The following is a 23,908-nucleotide window of genomic DNA, read 5'->3' on the forward strand; positions in this document are numbered from 1 at the left end:
TTTCACATTGTCCTCATCAATGTCACAACACTTAAAGTGGAACCATCGGAAACAACGTTCACATTCGACCATCTTTGTTCCATCGTCAATGCCACGGCAACGGCAGTGTATCTCCACATCGTAGGTCCTCACGGAATCGGCGTTTCGAAATTGGCAAGTGGACGTAAATCGTTCTAGGAACTTGTTCATAAAAGCGTCATCGAGCGTTTGGCGCAACGAAGTGGTGGTATACGTCATCTGAACTGGGTCTCTCCTTATGCTAACGAGACACCAAAAGGCTATATATGGCGAACGGTCCGCAATCGTTGGAGTTTTCTTGTTGCTGCACGTTGGCGAGGTCGATGCTGAGGCGGTCTTTCGTTGTCTTCACGTATCGGGCTATTATCTGTTGGGCTGACGTCGAGAGGCGGCCTCCGTGGAGAGAATCGTACACAGTCAGCTGATCTGGCGTTTTGGAGTGGACGTTGGATATTGTAATCCAGTGGTTCCCTCCGATGTGGACAAATTGAATAAATTTGCCTGTGGGCTACCTTGTCTTCTTTGCCGAGACCAAGACAGTTGAGCTGAGGCCTGCGAGGGTGGGATTGATCTTCTTCATAAGTTGGCTGGCTTCGTCCATGGGGCGGTCGGTCAACCAATTCGTGGGTCCTACTATCAACATCTGATGTTTCGTCGTCGTCGCTGTGGTCGTCTTCGTTGGATTGCTGCAGGCGTGACTTGGATGGCAGTGGCTCGTGCAGTCTTCCCCTTGTCTCTTGCATGGGCATCTGGCCGTGGTGCATCTTCACCTTGACCCGTCCTGCCATGTTCTTTCCCGTATAGGCCTACAGTTAACACTAGCAGCTTGCTATTAACAGCTTGCGCAATCTTAAGATCGGTGCCCAATTATAGGATCCTAAGAACGCGCAGCGCAATCTTAAGATAGCGCAGATCGGTAAATTGCGCAGAACACATATACAGCAATTAGAAATATGTTACTAAGGAACCGCAAATCATGTATTCTGCTACTTATGTCAGTGTACGTTTATGCATCACAGTCCTGATATGCTGCATGTGTTTCAAATGCAGATTAAATTTTTAACGAAAATAGCAACTTTGCAATGGCAAAGCGCTGTAAACGTTGATACATGCATCACTTAGTTAACATTCTTGGTTCGCTTAATTGATTGCAGGACTTTGGCAGATATACGAGGATTTCATTAGTTGTAAAAGGGGTGAATGTATACAATGAGTAAGCTAGAATTTAAGTGATACCATGGAGCACATCACACGACTCACCATGATGGTTTCCTTTCCATTCAGCTGCAGTTTTCGTTCTTTATAAGTAAACTGTCCGGACAATTTACAGTGAAAGTCGACGAGCGAGACAATATTGCAACGAGCTACTGTGGTCACGTGAAACAAAATACCAAAAGGGATAAGAAAAAAAAAAAAAAACAATGAAAACCCAAACAAAAAGCAAAACAAACACAAGCTGCACAAACCAACATGCATGAAATAATAATAATAATAAAATTGAATAATTTTATATATATATATATATTTAATAATTTTAAATATTGGTCGGGGAATCGATCCTAGGTAGACATGAAGATACATTTAATCTGTTCCAAAATTTGTGTGTATATGTGTATATTAGATCCTCCTCGCGAAGAAGCCTCATTGAAAACCAAAGCTAAAGTTATCAAGATAATACGCCTCATTGGGGCCATGGTTATATATATATATGTATATATATATATATATATATATATATATATAATTTAAATTAATAAAGTTTCACACACCAGAAAAATTCCCCTTCACGACCGGTTTCCTCCTCTTTTGGGTTTCATTAGATGAAGGTAGGAATAGAATCCAGGACCTTTGTGTAACCTTTGTGTCCGTACCACTCAACCACAGTGATTCTACTGGTGTGTAAATAAGGGCGCATTACCTTATTGTTACGTAGAGTTCCTCTCTATTAAGAGAACTTTAGTGTTATGATTGTACAGGGGTGCACACAAAGGATCGTTTTGATGTGTTATGAGTTATCTTTTGCAGCGTTAGTGGAGGATACAATTTGTTTGCTGAATTAATTTGTAAATCAATATTTTTTACCTTAAATAAATAATCTAACAACAATCGTCAAGAGCTCGGCAAAATATTATTTGAATAATGTGAATTGTTAAACTTATGTACTTTCAGTAAATAAACAGTTTGCTTGCATGTGTTTCTCTGTTTAAATGTATTTATGTTATTTACAAGGAGTACTGACAAGAGGCAATAGGGAAGGGGGAGGGGTTGGTGTTAGAGGAGCATGCAGTCCGTGGAAAACGGTGTCAATCAGGGAAATTGTGATGGGTCCTGGGGTATTTGGGATAAAGGATAGCATATTTTTTATTTCCGTAGTATATATATAGTTAAGAAAAAGTGACTGAGTAGTATGAAATGGGGGCAAGAGTAGGTGGCGTAATTTTCTCTCATATCTCATCATGAAAACACGGCAAATTTTGTTTTGCTTCTCTCTCATGCCTTTTAACCTGGGAGATCCTTCACGATGACGATCAAAGGCAACGACAGCAAGAGCATTAACAAACCTTAAGCTGTTTTGTATAAAATCATACTGAAACAGAGGAATACTGGGATGGTTATTTCATTCTTTTTAACTTCATATATGCTATGTGCAATTTGATATTTCAAGTATAAAAAGATTAATTTCTATATTTGATACCTTAATAATAAAACAAGCTATACGAAGATGAAACGGACCAATGAATGCAGTTCACACGTTCAGAGGCGGCGGGAGGAGGATCAACGAGCTTGATGATGGGCCGGCGAAGGGGAGCACAGACTTCCAGGGTCAGCAGGACATGCGACTTCATCTCAGGAAGATGTCCCGGAAAAAAAAGACTGCACTCTGAGCCGCAAATTCAATGATTAATTTGTTATTTTCTTTTTAAATGGCACCTTAGAAATAACAAATGGCCATTTTAATTACAAAAATACTCGTATTACTCGTATTAATGAATGGGGCACTGTTGATAATTTTCGCGTACCCCTCCTGTACGCCTGGCACCCCTGTCAAACAGGATAATCTGATAACATGCATTTTAAAGAGTGATATCAGGTCTTATATACCTTGTTAAAATATAACATGTGTTTAAAAATGTCAAAAAACGCCCCAAAAAGTTGTGAAATTTCTAAATAGCTTTTTCAATGTGTCATAAATGTATTACAAATTTTTATCGTGGAAAGTGTCTTTTATAAACTTCCTTCCTGTAATAGCACGGCCCATTATACTAGTTTTATCCAATATTCATCGCCAATTTTCCAAAAATACTTATCTTTGCAATCTGTCTATTATAAAATATATCCTCTTCTGTCGTTTCAGTCTGTGTTACGGTGATGAAGTTATACATATTAGGTCTCAGCTAGTGTGGTTAATATATGAGTTACCACTGCTGTATAGTGCCTAGCATACTTGCCCACAACACTGATAATATTTAAACATTAAATATGGGAAAGCATCTGGTCTAAGAAATTCCGGAATTGCATTTTATCTTTACTTTTTCGCTAATGCATTAACTTCAAGAAAATTCAATACGAAACTGTTTTAATTCTTCAGCGAAACGTAACTATTTTCTTTTGTGGGGGGGGGGGGGGATTGGGGTTGGGGTTGGGGGTGGTGGAGGGGTTTATATGCCATGCAAACACACTGGCACGTGTAGATATTTTAAGCACATTCCAGTCACCATATTCTTTTGTAAAATACACTAAAATCTCGTACTTTCAATTTCATTAACTGCTTTCTTGACACAAATGGTTCTTGTTTGTAGACAGAAAATTGATAATGTGTACAGCTGTTCCAAAAGTTTCTTGCTTGTTCTTTTTCAATTAATGCTATCATCTGAGCTCTTGTTTGCAAACCTGTTTGTACTTAAAAGATACGCATGGAGAAAACACACAAACGCGCTCACATGAAATCACGAAGACTACAGTAACATCGAGTTAGGAGCTTGCGCTTTGTATATTACTGCATGCATGTATCATGCAATACCAGCAGAAAATATTTCTCGTTTACTTGTAATAGCGCCTGACATATTTTGCTATACGCAAAGCTGAGTTTTCCTTAAAACAAAGCAATGTTTTACACTGCTGCAACTTAGGGCTTGTTCCACATATCACATTACCACCGAAATGATTTGAAATTAATGAGACAAATTTGTTGTTTCGTAATTTTGGAATGAATTTTAAGTTTGAATTTAGAGCTATAAATCTTTTTTCTTCTTGCTGTGGTTACAAACGTGCGCATGCACACTAATCTTTTCAAGCATACATAATCGTAAGATATACTGGTAACAAATTTATACTCGTACTGCTTTGAGGAATGTCTCCTACCGGTTGCTATGGGAAGCAGTCATGCACGATATCCGACAGAGTGACATAAACGATAGAGAAATAGTATACCCGTATTTCATTTGAATTCTCATTTTACGGAACATCTACCCTAGCCTATTGCCTATCGCGTATAAATAGTCGTCCTAAGGATCTAAGTTAGATCATTTATACCTTCATAAATCGATATGATGTTGCGCTTCACCACTTTCTCAGAGAAGAAAACGAAAATGGAGAGAAACTAACTTTTGTATGAGCATGTTTACTATAATAGTGTAATGACAGAAGGACCGAGAAGCCAAGTTAAATTAATTATCATATGCGGCCAGATTGTTTTCATTAATGAACATTATGCATAGAAGGAAAAAAAAAACAAGTGCAGACGGGTCACGAAAGGAAAGTAAAGTCCACATTAAATTAATATAAGTCAACCAGTAATGAAGGAACAAGGAATGATATAATGAAAAGAAGTGAAGTATATAATGACAAATGTGAACTAGTAAACATTAGAGGTGAATAAGCAATGAATATAGAAAAGAACTAGTCAACAAAAGTCCGGCTCAATTTGCATATAGAATCACAACTATATATTGAAAGCCTTGTATATCAATGATATATAGTTTCAATCGAAGTATAGGGATGTATAGTAACACCGCTCAAATGTATATAGACTATAACTATACGAAATAAAACTCAGTTTACTAGCGTGGTATGGTATATGTCTTAACGATTGATCGAGTTCTTTCATTCAATGACTTATCAAATGTAATTCATTCTCATATGACTAGGAATAGCAGCCTACAGAGATAAATGTTTCCCCATCAATTATTTTGTCTTACGCACCATGTGTTTAAAGGCAAAAATAACTAGAAACGTAATTTATCATGTGTATTTTACCGTTAGTTAACGTTCTTTGCCCGTTCTGTAATGTAACAGGACGTTATGAACGTAAAATTACCGCAATACCGTAAATTAACATTCATTGAACAGTTGAACGCACTCTTAATTGCTGAACGTTAATTCAGAACCATGGGTATTATGACATGGTTTTCATTGTTTTAACCTGTTAGTGAATGTACAGTGTCACTTTATTACCGTTTTGTATCATTTAACATACATCAGGACACCGCCAATTTGCATATTCATATATAGTGAAGGTGTTTCACAAAATGTTGAGGATTATATTCTCATAAGACGATTTAAATGCCTACGTATGCGTGCCATACAATATGTCTAATTTATGATAAAGGTTGTAAGGAATACTAATATGAATGCATGTGTTAATTTCTTGAAAACTGCTTCTGTTTGTAATACGCAATATTGGTATTAATCGATGAGTGAAATATTAGTATGAAACTAAGAAAATATCGACCTGATTTAAAGACGAAAACTTGCATTAGATGAGTGGTTGTTTAACAGAAAATAACGATGCCAATTCCCGGCTTCAATGTACTCTTTAACACACGTCGCACCATTTTTTCACAAACCACTTTAAAGTTGTAAGTCTTGGCGCAGGCGTCTAAGCTGTCGATATTCTACAGTAAAATACTACATTATTTTAGCAGGCAGTGCACAAGACGTACGATTATTTTTCATCCTCAGCCTACCGAAATAAACACAGGTATTAATTGTTGCTGGTGGATGATGAAGTAATGCTTAAATCGGTACCACAGATTCACTATACCAGTGTGGGAAATCTGCAGGAACATATCATGTCTATCCATAGCCGTATGTAGGAGATTAACGTATACACAGTACAGCTATAATCCTCACTATAAGTTTAGCGGTAAAAAAACCTCTTAAGATGAACGGACGGAAATGGCGATCTGTCTTGGCTCGGACCATGTCTTATTTCCTCTTTCAAGGTTGTTTGAAATGTTTCGGTGTTATATTTGAAGGTACAGTGGAGTTTACACATTCTAGTGTTATGATGGTCGGTTGGTCTTTTATGGTTCTGCAAGGCATGGCGTTTTTTGTTGGTAAGTAATTGCAAGCCTTTCACGGTACAAACTAAGCATATGCATCAAGAAAATTGGGGCACAGGCGAATGGGTGAAGATTGGGGTATGCGAGGAACGTTAAGTTGTACGCAAAGGATAATGAAATGAATCAGAGAAAATGTGCAATTATTATACTGAAACAAATTCATAGGTGAGTGGCTTTAAAATCACCCATCTCCCCTTCCATTTTCACTGGCGGATGCATAATTTCTCGTAAGTGGGGATCCCGGACAAGTTTCGGTTTATAATGAAGTACCCATATAGTAAATAGTGTGAACGCTGATGAAGAGGGCCACAGTGCAACCAACTCAAACCTTAATTGTCTTTATACAAGTGCAGACTCATCACTCGAACAAGTTAGATGAGTGTTGGCAGGAAATTTATACCCATCAACCTGACATAATTGGCATTACATTTTTGTATTTTTGCCCAAAGACTGGCAATTATTGTTAAGTGATGATGGCAGAGGTGTTTGTATTTAATACGTAGAATAAAGGAATCTAAGCTTCAGTTGCTAACACTGAGTTATATAGTTTTTATATTGATGTAATTTGGTTCACTATTCACTCCAACGATAACACTTCCTTTTTTTTGGTGTGTCTACAGGAGTCCTTCCGCAGAAGAGCATGTAACCGTAATTCTGAATAATATATTAGAAAAACCTGTGGAATCACTTGCTAGTGTTTTTGTTGTAGTTGGTGATTTTTAGTATCTAAATATTGATTGTTCTTCCCGGGTGACATGTCACTCAGAGTTGCATATTGAGACCTTTTTTTTCCTCTGGAATTTCACAAATTTGACAACTGTCTCTGTCGACATGTAGTAAATCAGCCGTTCGAGATTTCGAATTAGCCATGAACCTCATAATATTGGATTCGAGTTTGCCAAAGGTACAAGATGATGTATAGAAAGTGGATGATATTTTTTCACTACTGACCATGGTGTTAATATATTTTTTTGGCTGTAAATTTGCATATTCATAGTGAAGGTGTTTCACAAAGTGTTGAGGCTTATATTCTCATAAAGTGATTTAAGTGTCCACATATGCGTGCCAAAAAATGTGTCTAATTTATGATGGTGTTTCCACTCATGCTGTAAAAAAAGAATCTTGGAGGTATGAGAAATATAAGGTAACTTGCTAAATTCTCAGAGGAATGGAGTAATATCAACTGTGAGGATAGGTTCCTTGGAAAGAATCTACGAAATGTGGGATGAATTAGCTGTGGATGATGACTGCTGCTTTTGCTTACTTGCTAACAAAATAAAGGCATGACCCGAAGCACTCTTGGAAATATGTTAGGAAGCAAATCTAAAGTTACCCCATCTGTAAGTGATATCACTTTGCCTGATGGTTCTACCACCAAGTCTGATTTCGACAAAGCTCAAGTTCTCGATATGTTTTTTTCACCAATTTGTTCACCAAGGAAAAACATGATGAGGCTCCATAGATGGCTCATAGGGGTGTTTATTGAGACTAAAAGCCATGTTGCTATATACTGAGGATATTGGACGCAAAGACAAACAAAATTGAAATCCTAGTAAATCACCAGGGTCCAGACAATATTCATCCACGCCTTGTAAAGGGAATGTCAAGTGTTTCTGTTGATCTACAAACAAGAATATTTCATTCATCTATAAGTATAAGAAGAGTTCCTAAAGCATAGACAGATTCTGCAGTAGTAGGGAAAGAAATCTGAGCCATGTAACAATCGACGAGTATATCTTAGCCTGTGTTGTGGTTATATGGAACGTTTTATTAGACGATACCTAATTTCCCATCTAAATGGGAACAATTTACTGTTTAATGGTCAAGTTGGATTTAGGGCAGGAAGAAATTGTGCTTCACAACTACTGGATGTTTTAGATGACTGACCTGGACTTTGCTAAAGCCTGTGACTCTGTTCCTTATAGAAGACTTTAACTGAAACTCTCAGCATATGGTATAAAAATGTAACTTATTCAACTGGAAGAAGAGTTTTCTTACTGATCGAAGAGACAGGGAACAAATCAATAGCGAGTCTTCGGAATGGAGTGAAGTTGTGAGTGGAGTTCAACATGGGAGTGTTTTAGGTCCAGTTTTGTTCTTGATCTACATCAACAATCTACCATAAGTTGTAAGTAAATACGTAAGGATGTTTGGTGAGGATACAACGATTAATTCTACAGTCAGCTTAGACAATGAGAGAGCAGTCCTGCAACATGATGTTTGCAATTTGCAACAGATATTGCATAGCGGAAGTGAAGATAAAGACCCGGGTATTATTCCAGGATTTCTTTAACTTTAGCAAGCACATTTCTACCAAAGGTGAACAAAGCATACACCATGCTGGGTTTGATTATTAAAGAGATCATTTCAAGCTTCAGATGCTACTTTAGTTATTTTCTTATACAGAGCACCTGTGATGCCACATATGGAATATTGTAATGCTATTTGGTTTCCAAATCTAAGAAAGGACGTAAACAGTATTGAGAATGTTCAACATAGAGCTACGCGTCTGGTGTCTGGTCTAGAGAACTATGATGATTGATTGTGACATATTACGTGCACTCACGTTACCTCCATTATCATGCAGCAGAAAGAGAGATGATCTTATTCAAACGTATAAGATTGTTAATGGTTTGGAAGATATTGTGTGTAGCGAATTGTGTACCTTAGATCAGTCTGCCAAAACCAGAGGGCATAGCACCAAGATTAACAAGATGCATTGCAAGTCAAACAAACGTCTCAAGTATATATCTTACCGAGTTGTTAATACATGGAACTCTCTTCCTAAGGTTGTTGTTTCTTCAATTTTATTGAATGATTCAAGGCAAAATTGGACAACCACTGGAATCTTAATGCTAAGGAACTGTATAGAAGTTTGTAGGTAATTGGAGTTGTACAGTGTATAATTAGTATGAATTGCCGTTAGTTTATTTCTGTTGTTTGTGAACTTGTGTGGGCGTTAAAATAACCTTCCTTTCTTTCAGCTTCTCAAGAATTGAGCAGTGAAATAGAAAACAGCAACATCATCGACAACAACAACAACAACAACAAAATACAGCAAAAAGAAACGGCGGGTTCCAAGTAGGAATGCCCGGACGTGTTAAACACTTTGTGCCGTGTACATTGTTTTGAGAAAATGATGTTTGCTTAGATTTAGTGCCAAGTTATTAAGAAGCTTTGCTTATACTATACATTGTAGATCTACTATTGGGGTAAAGCGGTGTCCGAGTCACTACATTTAACGATCCTTTTTTTTCTTCTATAGGTCCTCTCATCAGCTGGTTAATGGACATTTTCTCCTACCAATTTATTGGAACTCTCGGCAGTTTTCTTGTCGGGGCTGGATTTATATACGAAGGTTTTCTCGCCGATTCACTATGGAAATTACTTATATCAAATGTCATTTCCGGTAGGTACAAATATAAAATACTATTGTATTTACATATGTTATATTAATGATACTTACGAGTTCCCTCTAAGAGGAATTTTTCCAGACTGCTCTTCTTTCAAAGTGGGATTAAACCCATAATTATTATTTTGTTTTAACAGTTATTGCTAACCATTAAATGGTATTTAGTTTTTTATTCAAATCCAGGAAATGGTTAGTATGTAGCTGTCACTTACAACTTAACTTTTCAATGGATTTCTTCTGGACAGTCTTTTTCTTGAAAGTGGAATTAACCAGTCTATTATAGACTGATGTTGACTTTTACTTGGCAAAGTCATCTTTCCACTGTGCCTTCTTTTTTTTTAAAGACATAACATTTCTAGTAATCAGTATGTACAAATGCCATTAAACAGTATTCAGATTTTTATTCAAACTCCAGAAATAGACAGTATATTGTCGTCACATATGTGTTCCAGTTTAATTATGCATTAACAAATACATGCTTTGTACCTTTGCCACCTATTTTCACCAGATAAACTTGTTGAAAACAATTGAACCTGTGGAAAACCCTAGTTAGTAGTTACCAGTTAAAACCTGCTATAACCAGTTGAAACCTTTTAAAACAGTTCCTTTTAATACATGTTATAACCTGTTGAAACACTTTAATACCAGTTAAGACCCGTTGAAAACAGTTAGAATCAGTTAAAACCTGCTATCCCTGTTGAAAACAGTTGAAACCCTTTTAATACCAGTTAAGACCTGTTGATAACAGTTAGAACCAGTTAAAACTTGTTACCCCTGTTGAAAACAGTTGAAACCCTTTTAATACAAATTAAGACCTGTTGAAAACAGTTAGAACCAGTTAAAACCTCAGTGTTACCCCTGTTGAAAACAGTTGAAAACTGTTAATACCAGTTAATACCTGCTGATACCAGTTAAAAGCTGTTGCGCCTGTTAATACCTGTTTTTACCTGTCACCATATCTAGTTGCAACAGGTACCTGTTGAAACCAGTTCAACGGGTATTAACTGGAATTTTCACCTGGGACGTATTACTCATCTTGTTTTTGTTAACAACAGAATGCCTAGTTCAATAAATCACGGGTATTTGACTACCTTTCAAAGAGATCAACGTTCTGTTTATCTGTTTATATAAAACAAAAATGACGATGCTACGACGATGGAATGGTTTTTTGTGTACATGTTTAAATTTGCATGTAGCATTGCAAGCTCATGACTAATGACTCATAAGCTTCTCTGTAATACACAATGTTACAATATTTGGAGACAAAAATCGTTTCAAATCAATTCAAATGTTTTCTTTCAATTTTTAATTCAAACGTAGGTTTTGGTTTGGGCATGATAAGTCTAGTTACAACCGTGGACCTCGGAGAAACTTTCGGAGATCAGTTTGGGATTGTATTCTCTATCAGTACCTTAATCTCTAGTGTCGCGATGATGTTGATGCCTTTACTGTTGGACTACTGGCTTCGAGTTTATGGGCTTTCATGGGCGGTAGCTCTTCTTGGGGCCCTCATGTGGAACAATGTACCTTGTGGTTTAATGCTCTTTGAGAATTATACAAGTATCTGGAGATGTGATGACCCAAACCGAAGGATATTACCCAACCAAGACTTGGGACTGCCAGGAACTTCATCTCAAGCAAATGACGAGTGTCCAACACCGAATCAGTCACCAAAAGGACGTAATATATTACTAGCACACCCTTCGCTGACATTTGCAATCCTAACAAGATTATTCAATTCAGTCATTTTGTTCGCTTGGGCAATTTACTTGGTACCTTTCGGAGTGTCGAAGGGTTATAGTCCATCAACCGCAGTGTTTTTGTCAACATCCGGTGGAGCAGGTATATTTGTTGGAAGAACAATTTGCATCTTTGTTTATCACTTTCAACTGATGCATTCGTTGCCTATAAATGTCGGTGGTGTAGTAGCATCCCTTTGTATGATGGTCGCTTTCAATATCGCAGAGAGTTTTTCATCTTTGTGCACATTATCTTTCGTGGCAGGAGCATTAGTAGCTTATCTCGGGTCCTGGATGCAAGCTTACACGATTTATGTGGTGTGCAAAAAGCATTTCAAGACCGCAGTGGCATTGTCAAATTCCATAACTGGAGCAGGCATCGTAGCAACAGGGATTATCTCAGGTATACGGCATAAAATCAATTTAATTTTCCTATTAACGTGTGGATTTTTGTTGTATGAAGTCTTCATGTATGTATTAATAGTGCATATGTCAGTTTCACGTTTTTACTTAGTTATACCTTAAATGATGCAGAATTGTCGTCGTCATATATATCATAATATAGTCCAAGAGAATTAGTTGGTGTTGCTGGTATCGCTTCTCCAGTTAGCCTAGTTTTCAAGATGTTCACCTTTAACATATGCTATGCTATGTATTTTGATACATTATTCGGGGTGAATGCATTTGAAACTTCAACCAGTATACGAAAATGTATTTTCTTTTCTTCCTCTCCAGGTCTGGTTCACGACATTCGAGGGAGTTACAACGACGTCTTCATCTTTTTATCCTTTTCCGCAGCTTGTCAAGTTCTGTGTATTATACCAACAATTTTACTTATTAAATCAAGTAAATGTGACCTTTGACCCATGTCGCTTAGAATATATAAATATAACTTCCAGCCTCCACTGGGACTCGAACCCGGGCTTCCCGCTTTATACGCGGACACGCTTACCACTAGGCTATGAACGCTGATTCTATGCTAGTTCTGTTTTGATGACATAGTTGGCCTTACTCTAGAGATCAAACATAATGCTGACCAAACTCGAAATCATCTGTGATTCCTAAAGCCGGATCTCGAAAGAGATACTTTGAACCGAGACTATATATATATATATATATATATATATATATATATATATATATATATATATATATATATATATATATATATATATATATATATATATATATATGTGTGCGCGTGTGTGTGTGTGTGTTAGTTAGTCTGACATAGATGTAACAATACAGATGAGACATTACCGATGAGACAATACAGATGACGCAATGCAGATGAGGTGATGTAGATGAGATTATACAGAGCGGGTGAGACTACATAGATGAGACAATGGAGATGACAGAGTACAGATGAGACAAAACAGATGAGACAATATTAATGGGACTAAAGAGATAAGATAACACAGATGGGTCGATATGATGCGTAAATACATAGACCTATGAGACAACTCAGATGAAATAATGAAATATATTAATGAGCCACTACTTGAGATAATACACATAAGATATAACAGATGAGACAATACGAATGAGACAATACGGATTAGACAATGCATATGAGACGATCAAGCGAAGACGATAAAGAGAAGACGATACAGCTCTTTGGAAGTTGCTTAACTGGACCTCTCTCCAACAATTCATTTTCTTAAATCTTAAAAGCATGCATGAACTTTTGATAAATATATATATGAGAGCAAAGAACAATTTGTTCTCCCAATGCCAGAAACATACCTACATAATACGAAAACCCAAAGAGATTCAAGGGCAGATGTACAGAATATTGCAGTTTATGAATAAAGTAAACTCTTAAATCTATAAAGTAAACGACCTTCAAAAAGAGCCCCTGCAATTATCTCTGTGGCTGATGGTAGAATTGTTGCAATTGTGATTCTTTTAATAGCGACAATTTTGGTCTCTGGTTATCTGTTCATGGCTTACTCGTCTCTTTTCCCTTTAACAGGATTTTGATTCCAGATTAACTGAAGTTAAATCTGAGTCGTTTAAGCTTTGTTATACAATACGAGAAATATAGCTCTTAGTCTATGAAAATGTATAATGAGCAGTATATCTTCATTTTGTCTTTAAGTAGGATTTAAGCAACAAAATTAATTTTGATATTGTATAGATCGTTAAAAAACAAAACTATCTGTCACGGATATTTTTACCACTATTTTTATTTTTGCGGAATGATTCTTTACACGTGCATTAGAGGCCCGTCAATTAAAAAGCTGTGCCACTTTATAGAACACACACACTTGCAGACTATTCAATCAGTTACTAAGATGCAACAAAAACCTCTTTAGAAAAATAATAGAAAAATAAACAAGTATAATTATACGTTTGCAATGCAGTAAAAATTTGTCTACGACAACTTGAGTTCTATGTCATTCAATGGTCCTCTTTTGTCATTATGACATAAAAATGCTTTTGGATTAGTTATTGGAATTTATAAAACAACATGAACTTTTATATCTGCAACGAAGAGCCTTCTTCATCATCAGATTAAACATAAAGGAGCTTAAAGACTCGACACATATTAAAGCTGAATATTTTGCAAACCGAAATACAGTTATAGACTAGAATATTTGCAGCACTTATGGATTTCTAATTTCTTAGAATGAGGCATATAAAAAAAAAGATGCTGTCTAATGTCATCCTTTAAAATATGAGCTGACCCAGTCACCATACCATTGTTAATCATCTAATAAAGGAATAACAAATATTCAACTCAAGACCCGTGTTCTTCTAGAACAATTTCAAGTAGGTTCCGTCAAATGTTACAACACTTTGATGTACATTTATAGTCCAGAACGAATGCATAGTAAAATTACTTTCACATTCGCAGTTGAATTATATATTCTTTTAGTTCGTTATTCAGTGTTTGTGTAATTTAGTTTATTTCTTAGAAGTGATGATTGATGGTGGAGGGGTTGCGGGGTTGTTGGTGGTGGTGGTGGTGGAGGGGTACGGCGGGGACGGATTGGCACACTGAGCTAGTTAAGTTACAAAACTTGTGTATGTATGCTATGAACTGTTTGTATTTCTTTGGTTTTGTTGCATTCGGGGAGTGTGCTCTAGCAAGCCCACTAGTTTTTTGTTATCACACTTCCCATTTTACGACATGTTCTGTTAACCTGATGTTCTTTAAACTGATTGTTTTCCTTTTTACTTGCATGTTGTTGTGAAAAGAATAATAAATTAAATTACTTGTCATTGACTGACGTTTCATAATTTATAATATCATTTATCTGAGCCAACATACCAATGATATTCACCAGTACCAAACATTCGACAAAATTGCAGCTCGAAGTCATGACTTAGTTCAGCTTCCAGTAGAATATTAGTTTTGATTTTACTGTGAGGAGGTAGGACCCGAGGGGTTGACGATAAGGGTGAGTATTTTTTTCATAGAATGTTAAGTCTACCAAACTTTGATTAATGAAGGTTTTATAAAGAGGGGAAAAATCTCAAAAGTAATTAATATTCCATGAGTGAGCAGATGTTTTGAAGTCTTCATACAGAGCCTTCATGAGCATACATGGTCAATTAGTTTGTCTTTATTGTTCCTTTAATTTGTCTGTTTGCTTTAACAGGATATCAGTAAAATTTAATAGAACATATGTATTAAAACAACAAATACAAAAGAAGGAGTTGGGATGTACCATTTTGTATTCTAACGTTCAAGAAGGTGTGTTACAACTTCTAAAGTTTCTTTAGACACACTGAATAGTCCATGCAACTAGCAGTCACTGATTTTTTGGAAAGAAACATGTGACTGGATGGTCAAATGTTAGGGCATCGGGTGGCAACAAACACTAACATACCCAAATAATACATGAAATTTAATTGGTCAAAATAATTTACAGCAAGGCAATATGACTCGTCCTTGTAACAGCTATACCACACAAGTAACACCACATAAAGACAGCGTGATAACGATTCCGTAACCACGATTATAGTTTTGAGATCTGCATGTATGTATAGAGTAATATAGTATATATAGTAGTCCAGTTGAGGATCAACAGGTAACCTCGAGCAAAGACACCTACGTAATACAGGGGCGTCGGAAGCTATTTGGGATTGGTACGGCAGATCAGAGTGTGGCCATCTATCAAAATTATCGGGAAGGGGGGGGGGGTTTGGTAGGTCAAACTACGCTACGCGCCACCATTGCTGGCGCGTAGCGTAATCATGGAGAAAATTTTGAAAAATGCCTCCCAGATTGCAGGAAATGACACTTCTCCCTTGTCTGTTTTTGTACCCGATTAATCTTCTGAAACACATTTTTGAAGTATGTTTCATTTTGGTTCATTATTTTTTGCCATTTTTTTTTTCTTAGTCCTACTTCTTTTTTTTTTGCGCCGTGAATATTGGTCCGGCGAACGCTCCGACGCCCCTGTATATGTAACGCGAAAAGGGCAACATTATTGTGTTGTTAAAGCTAAGTTGGTTGCTGTCTAAACCAAAGTTGTTGCTGCTATTTTAACATGTTGCTGTTGTTCGTTGATGTCTAAACTTACGCTGTCTAAAGTCATGTTGATGACTAAACGCGCGTTAACTTGTCTAAACTCACGTTGATTTATAAACCGGTACGGTTGATGTCTAAACCCACGTTGATGTCTAAAATTTTCGTTGCTATCTAAACTTATACGGTTGATGTCTAAACTCACGTTGATGTCAAAACTCACGCTGATGTATACACTTTCGTTGATATCTAAAGTTTCGCTGTTGTAACACATTGTGAACGAACATCATTCTTTCTTTACAAAAATTTATAACAATCAACCGCAAGTTGCTTCCGTGAAGAGCTAGCAACATATACAGAGATTTTCATGCTAAATACAGCCAATGGTGTTTTCTCAAATTTCCCGAGATTTGTTTGGCTAATAGTCCCTTACTCATTGTCTGCAAACATGCCGGGATTCCAGGATTCCAGGGATTCCATGAAGGAATTCTCTATGTATCTATCCTCTGCTTGTTTTTTTTGGGGGGGGGGGGGGAAGAGATGCATACTATATAACAGCAGTTTGTCTCTCTTCTTTATTCAACTCATATCCACAGGTAATTTATATTGCCAACATTAAGATATGAGTAGAACAAAAGGTTTGTCATATCCGTATTGCAAAAATATGGGACAAAATCATGGGAAAATGGCTGTAAATGTACCATCATGTTTCATAGTGTGACCCATATATGTTATACTGTGGTAAAATCATGGTACAATTATGGTAAATGTACCATAGTATAATTGCACCGTATAGTTTTACCCTATTTTTACTGTGGTTAATCATGGCACAATTGTAGGAATTTCACATATGTAGTTTATGTACCATATAAACTTACCCTACTTTTACTACAGTAATATCATGGTAAAACTATGGTAAATTTACCGTAGTAAATGTACCACACTTTTACCCTACTTTTACCACGGTAATACCATGGTAAAACTGTGGTATATTTACCGTAGTAAATGTACCACACTTTTACCCTACTTATACCGCGGTAATATCATGGTAAAACTGCGGTAAATTTACCGCAGTAAATGTACCGCACTTTTACCCTACTTTTACCGCGGTAATACCATAGTAAAACTGCGGTAAATGTACCGCGGTTGATTTTACCACAATTTTACCACACATTTACCCTATTTACCACACATTTACCATAGTTTACCGCGGTAAAATTAGGGTACATTTTTTGCTGGGAAGGTTTTCACAATTTGACCTCTATAGTGACCCCAAATGGACTTGGACCTCCACGACCCCTATTGTTTTTGGTGGAGGTGTGTATAGCCACGTACGTACAGTAAACTGACCTGTATTTATCATGTCATAGTGTTATTGTATCATAATGTTGGTTCGGGCCATTTCTATTGTAACAGCTAGTTCTACTTATAGCTAACAAGCAGAAATCTAGTGCATGAAGATCATCGAAACCTCAATGAATTTTGCATTCTGGTTTAGACTACAGGGTTGAGCAATTTTGAACGCCGATGGCAACAACGTAAGTTTAGACAACGACGATTGTTGAGACAACGGAAGACATCAACGTGAGTTTGAGCAACAACGTGGTAAAACAGCAGCAACAGGCTTTAGTTTAGACAATAACAAACTTAATTTAGACACAGGGGCGTCGGAAGCTATTATAGGATTGGTACGGCAGATCAGAGTGTGGCCATCTATCATAATTATCGGGGGACGTTTGGTAGGTCAAACTACGCTACGCGCTACCATGGTTGGCGCGTAGCGTAATGGAGAAAATTTTGAAAAAATACCTCCCAGATTGCAGGAAATGGCACTTCCCTAGAAACAAGACCCCTGCCATGCCAGAGTAGTCACATTTAGCCTACTTGCCGTCATCGTTATTTGCCATGGCATCATTTTTTGCCATTTTTTTTTTCTTAGTCCTACTTTTTTTCTCTTTTTTTTTGCGCCGTGAATATTTGTCCGGCGTCCGCCGGACCTGCCGTACCGGCTCCGACGCCCCTGAATATCTTCAAACGTTTATGATGCTGTCGTAATTTGATAGATGCCGTTTCAAGTTTGCAAGACTCTTGTACTACAAACTTTGCAAATTTGATAATTTGCATTACATCATCGCTTAAAGAATGAATTACACTACATTGAGATTGATACTGTATGCTGTCGACTCTTAAAAAACACAGTTATCTGTCCAGGTTGTATTTCTATATTCAAATTTTGAGAAATGACCACACAGTTCCTCAGAATCAACAATCTGAAAAATCAAGAGAAGAACATAAGACTTTTCTGGTATCAAATGACATAATTACAATGTATAATTATGTCATGGACAAATGGTGTTGAATGTCATTCAAATTTACTCTGTCAGGCTACGTGTTAATTACAGAGCACGATTTGCACCGAGGAGCTGACGGCTTCATCTAAAAAAGTAGCATTTCAGACATTTACAATGATTTAAGTTAGGCATCTCGAAAACCAGAAAAAGCCATAGACACTTTACTAGCGTTTGAATACTTAACTTCTACCTAAATTCATCAGAATTAGCACAGGATCGTGTTTTTCATATTAAAGTATATATTGGACACCTACCGGCGTTCCATACTAGTAGATGTTCTAGTGGTAAATGAACTAGGTAGCGATTTTTCGCAGCGGTAAAATTACAAACAGGTACACGTTACTTACATACTAGCCTATCATAAGAATGGACGGGGACGTGGCAGCAAAATCTGGCAAAGACCAGCTTTTTTCTGTTCTGATCGTCACATTAGCCATTGGAGCTGTAGTAGGGCTACTGATGTTAATGTTTGGTTATGGCAGTAGCCTCTTGAGCAATCCAAAAGATGACTCAGGTAAATATACTGTTAGATGATGATCGCCAACACATGACGAGTCTTCATCACGTTGTTACCCGTTACGCGAAACTAAACTTCGTAGTCACATAACCTGCACTTTCTACAGTAGCTAAGCCCTATGCCTAGCGGTACAGGGTAACAGCTCCAACCGTACCTCTGAACAAGCAGTGTTATTGAACATTTGGTACTAATTTAGAATCCGTACCAATCGACCCTACTTCCTAACCCCTAACCCTATACCCTACTTCCTTACCCTAACCCCTAACCATATTCCCTACTTCCTAACCCTAATTCCTAACCCCTAACCCTACTCCTTAACCCTACTTTCTAACCCCTAACCTTATTCTGCCGATTCAAACTAAGGTTTCCCATTCATATGGTATGGATTCTAAAGTTAGGCCGAACATTTTGCTACAAATATATTTCTTTCGCGTTCAGTTACACCGATCGCATCAAACCAATTTCACCTTCCTATGATTGAGAATGGTACCACTTGAAGCCAGGCTTGGGGCGATTACATCTGAATGTAATCGATTACGATTACGATGACTTGAGAATGTATGATTACGATTACAGCCTAAAGTTGAAGTAGTCGATTACGATTACAATGTAATGTGATTACAATCATGATTACATTGTGGTTACTTGCACAATCCTCTGCATATCTGTTTAATATAACTCTCTGCCGGGAAATAGGGCAATGAAATAGGGCAAAGGAAGGGCATTTACAGTATATACGGACAAAATTGTGGAAGTATATCTACAATTCCTACCAGGCATTACACATTTATGCCTTAACACGTTTAAGATGTGTAACCCATAAGTCCAGTAAAAAATACAATTTAAACAGACAATTAAACAGACAACCAGTTGTGTATGCAGAAGGATTGTGAACGCTGAGAGGCAGCAAACGCTGAGAGGCAGAATAATTCAGGTGATAAAAAATCCTTGAAAATGGCGATCAAATCCCCAGTACTAAGTTTATTGTGCTAGAGAATTCTAGAAGCAGGAGCACTTCTTTGGTCACACTAAAAGCCAATAGTAAGAATTAGTTTTAATCATTTCTACTAATTTTGCCCTTCTCATTCAAATTTCACTGTATCATAAATGTAATACAATTACGATTACTTTGCCCTTGTAATCGATTACGATTACTTTGTAATTTTCACAAAAGTAATCGATTACGATTACTTCAAAATGTAATCGATTGTAATCGATTACATTACTTAAAAATGTAATCGATTGTAATCGATTACGATTACTGATTACGATTACCCCAAGCCTGCTTGAAGCTGCTGTCTAAATTAATTTAGTAAACTGTGTTATTACATTTTGGGTTTAATAGGGTCACCCATAGCCTTACATATCCTACATTAATTTATTTCTGGTTTAAAATAGTAAATTAGGCCTTAAATTTGGAGACAATATTGAGTATTCACATGATAAAATGAGCATTTTAAGAATGACAACTGGCTGTGAACATATATATTCCTTAGGAACACAGGTTTCATTGCCATACTGTATGTAGTCCTCTGGGCACAACTCCAAAGCAAAACTAAATCTCAACTGGCATAATCATTCAAAGCTTGTCAAAATCCACTAAAGCCTATTGTACTTTTACTAGGACTTTATACTATCTTTTTGTAATGCGACGCTTCCAGGCATTGAATAATATGTAAGCAGTACCCTGGAACATGAATACAAAAGTTCATGTGTGACCCTCTGTGATGGCCATAGTGATGTTGTGTAATGCAACATCCAGAATTTCTCCAGACTGGCATTTTTGCTGAATAAATAGAACTTTGTAATGCAAGGACTGAAGATGGAATGGTGAACCCTTTCTTGTGGAGCAAGCACAGTACATGCCTTGTTTTGTGTGCATGTGTGTGTTTTGTACTGTGTCTGCTTAAAAGTTAGTGGACACATGAAAAAGTAAGATCCTTACCGTATACTATGGTCCCAATTTCAATAGGGTCGTCATGGAATGCAAACCCAACCACCATTGTAAAAACCATAGGGACGTTTGTCATCAGCAGAAGAAACTGTTGACTGTGCACTTAAGAGATATCATGATTGAAAGTCATCACATGATCACATCACTGCAATTTTTGTCACAGTGTGATATCAAAGTGCCGCCTCATAGGTTGCACCTTTTAGGTCTGGCACTATGTTATTCATGTATGTACACAACATTTAAACATTATTATCAAAATACATAGGATGGGATTGTGACTAAAAGGTGAATCATGATTCAGTTTACAGGTTTCAGTATGTTTCCTCTACATACCTGTCTAGTCTGCCAGAGTAGTGTTTCCGGGTATAGTCCATGCGCTCACAAGTTTTATGCTTTGTCGTTGATGAACCTTGTGATTTTATGTAATTTTATGTGATTTAATGTGATATTATGCCTCTTCTTTGACCCTCATCAAACTGTTGTATTTACATATTTCGCTCTCTAGAAGATGATGAAGAAGATGAGAAGACCAAGAAGGACAAAAATTCAAAGTCTAAACAGAACCAAGTGACCAAAAAGCAGTTGAAAGCTCTAGCTATGAAAGAATCCAAGCAGCAAGGCAATAAAAAGCACAACTTTGATCATCCACTCCTGGTGACATCTTTGAAGGAACACAGTCAAAACATATTGAACTTTGACTTCAGTATCAATGGAAAATATCTTGCATCATGCTCTGAAGGTAAGAGTAAAGCTGGTTTTTAATTTCCAAGTTGTTTACGAATCATTGAAATTGACACATGTATAGGAAATTGATGAATATTGAGGAATAAGAGAAAATGTTAAAGTGAAAAGTTTTTTATGCTGGAGCAGTTGGTTGTGTTCAGACAGGTTAAGCACTGGAACTCAACATGGAGCTGTAACAACCTATCACAGATTTGTTTTCTTGTTAGGTGAAACAATTGTTAGTTTTAATGTTAGTTTTTTTAAACCAGAAATATCTCCACCAGGAGTCTAGCCATATTATCTGCAACTGACCTGTGGACTATAGATGTCAGTTTCATTTTGCTTTCAGCTAGTTACAGTGATACTTTCTGTAGCATGGTGGGAGGGGGAGTAAAGTAGAAAATATTTAAATTATAATCATATCGCATTGGCAATGAATAACACATTTACCAATTAATTCATTAATACTTGGGACTGTAGAACTTTTTTCATTTTCACTTTGCTTTCAGTCACAGTGCGGTAGTTACAATTAATCTTTCCGTACCATGTCAGTAGAGGGAGCAAGCAGTTCAGAAATGATAAATAACATTTATGTACCATTCATTGATTGACAATGGAAATGAATGAAGTTTTATAGATATTTTATTTTTGTCTCTCAGATAGAACGGTACGGTTATGGAGCATCAAAGATTTTAAGGAGAAGCAGCACAAGTAAGATTTAATTAGTGTTTTCCGGGGAAAAATTTAATGCATCAAACTTTGCACTGCATCCGTGAACACACTGTTTGAGAAACAAAACAATTCTTAATGAAAATTTTTTTTCCTTTTACCAAATTTTATTTGGGGTCAATAGATTTTATTTCGAACTAAGTCCCTTCATACTTGAGTCATTTTTAATGCAAAATAGAAGAAGAAAGGACTTGTTATTGACAAAAGAAAAATATGAAAATGGTAGAATCATACCATATGGAGAATTTACTGTAGTTCTATTTTTGCAAAAAAAAATTGTACCCATTAGTAATAAACGTTATAGACCGAGAACAACACTCAATATATATTCTGAAATATATTTCACAGGAAGATATGCATTTGAAAATACCACATGATTACAGAGTTTGCAATGTGCTAATTAAAGCTTACATTTGTGCCTGTAGGAAAGAAAGTTGGTGCATTTATGTTAGTCACAACACTACAATAGAATATAGACTTCAAACATCAAAAGTCACATGCATTGCTCATCATTTGTAAGCCAAATGTCAAATCATGGAGCATTACCCAACTTGGGTTACAAAAACTTTATTTTCAAAAATTATCATCTGCATTTTTTAATGGTTTCTGATGATGAAGATAGATTAAGATTTTAGCACCAATTCCATGGTCAAAGCTACTGTAGCCTCCACGCATTCTAAACATAAATTATTAGGGGTGAGGAGGAGGGGGGGGCGATGTTTTGTGGGATTTGGCACAGTCCCCATGGAAGATCCTGGGTCCTGACCTCATCTGTGTTAATGTTGGCATGCTCCATTTACTGTATAAATGAAAACAGTAAAATACGTTTGCTTCTATGAAAATAGACAGTTTGGATGTGGGATGTTGGAATATCCACCTATAAATATGTAATATAATTGCATTATTATGTCGCTTTCATTTAAATCCTTTTATGGCCAACTGGCCTTCTTATTTCACAGAACAATGAGAGGAAATGTTGAATACGACCATGCAACCAGAGTGAAATTCAGTCCTGACTGCAAGTAAGTTTTTGTAGTTTTCAGAGCAGTTTTTTATGAATTTGCTTATCAATTTTTATACCACATGCTATGCCAAATAAGACAGAGCTCTCATATTGTTTAAGACTGCAAACGGTCAAACTTCTGTAAGACAGACTCCAAGATTTAGTTCTGCAAATGACGATTTTAATGGTTCCATTGGTTCTGAACATTTCATCGCTCTGGACTCTTTTCATGATAGTCTTAATCGCACCTCCAACCCGAATGGCAAAAATGTCAAGAAAAATGTACTTTTAATTCATTATTTAAAAATAAAAAACAAGACCAGTCAAGATAATCAAGATCATTTTTAAACATTTTAGAAAGTTATCTGAACAAAATACTTTAATGCAAATAAACTGCTCTTGGAAAATGTTGCAACACATGAACACATCTCGACTTGGCCTTTTTGGCTCAATCAATTATGACGTTGGCTGCTCTTGTTGGGGTTGATTGCAAGTGTTCATTCATTGTTTTAGCTTCTCAATCACGAAAATTTGCTTTTAACTTCATGCAAACGCCACAGTATCTAATATCCATGGATGGCATCATTCACAAATTCCCCTTGACAAATTATTAATGCATCATAAGCTTTTTATAGTTT

At 36.6% G+C, this 23,908-nt stretch overlaps 3 protein-coding genes across 4 annotated transcripts in view; 2 read left to right on the forward strand and 1 right to left on the reverse strand.

Annotated features, from left to right (window-relative positions):
• Nucleotides 1-23,908, reverse strand: part of LOC139980529 (uncharacterized) — a 290,788-nt gene that overhangs the window by 40,684 nt on the left and 226,196 nt on the right. The gene's annotated exons all lie outside the window — the stretch shown is intronic.
• On the forward strand, nucleotides 3,967-12,629 carry LOC139981458 (monocarboxylate transporter 7-like). Its single transcript, XM_071993860.1, has 4 exons — nucleotides 3,967-6,356; nucleotides 9,628-9,771; nucleotides 11,095-11,916; nucleotides 12,249-12,629. Exons 1-4 carry the CDS (start codon nucleotides 6,182-6,184, stop codon nucleotides 12,374-12,376), a joined length of 1,269 nt encoding a protein of 422 aa, XP_071849961.1. The 5' UTR covers nucleotides 3,967-6,181; the 3' UTR covers nucleotides 12,377-12,629.
• LOC139980891 (transducin beta-like protein 2) overlaps nucleotides 18,634-23,908 on the forward strand; it is a 53,018-nt gene continuing 47,743 nt past the window's right edge. Inside the window, exons 1-4 of one of the 2 annotated variants that reach the window (XM_071992896.1) lie at nucleotides 18,634-18,858; nucleotides 21,324-21,554; nucleotides 22,198-22,249; nucleotides 23,227-23,289. In XM_071992896.1, coding sequence (XP_071848997.1) covers nucleotides 18,711-18,858; nucleotides 21,324-21,554; nucleotides 22,198-22,249; nucleotides 23,227-23,289 — 494 coding nt within the window. In that variant the 5' untranslated portion in view covers nucleotides 18,634-18,710. Of the gene's footprint in view, nucleotides 18,859-21,320; nucleotides 21,555-22,197; nucleotides 22,250-23,226; nucleotides 23,290-23,908 lie in introns of both variants that reach the window. The other variant, XM_071992895.1, reaches the window with a different exon arrangement.

The sequence above is a fragment of the Apostichopus japonicus genome, chromosome 15 (genome assembly GCF_037975245.1).
Source record: "Apostichopus japonicus isolate 1M-3 chromosome 15, ASM3797524v1, whole genome shotgun sequence".
Classification (NCBI taxonomy): domain Eukaryota; kingdom Metazoa; phylum Echinodermata; class Holothuroidea; order Aspidochirotida; family Stichopodidae; genus Apostichopus; species Apostichopus japonicus.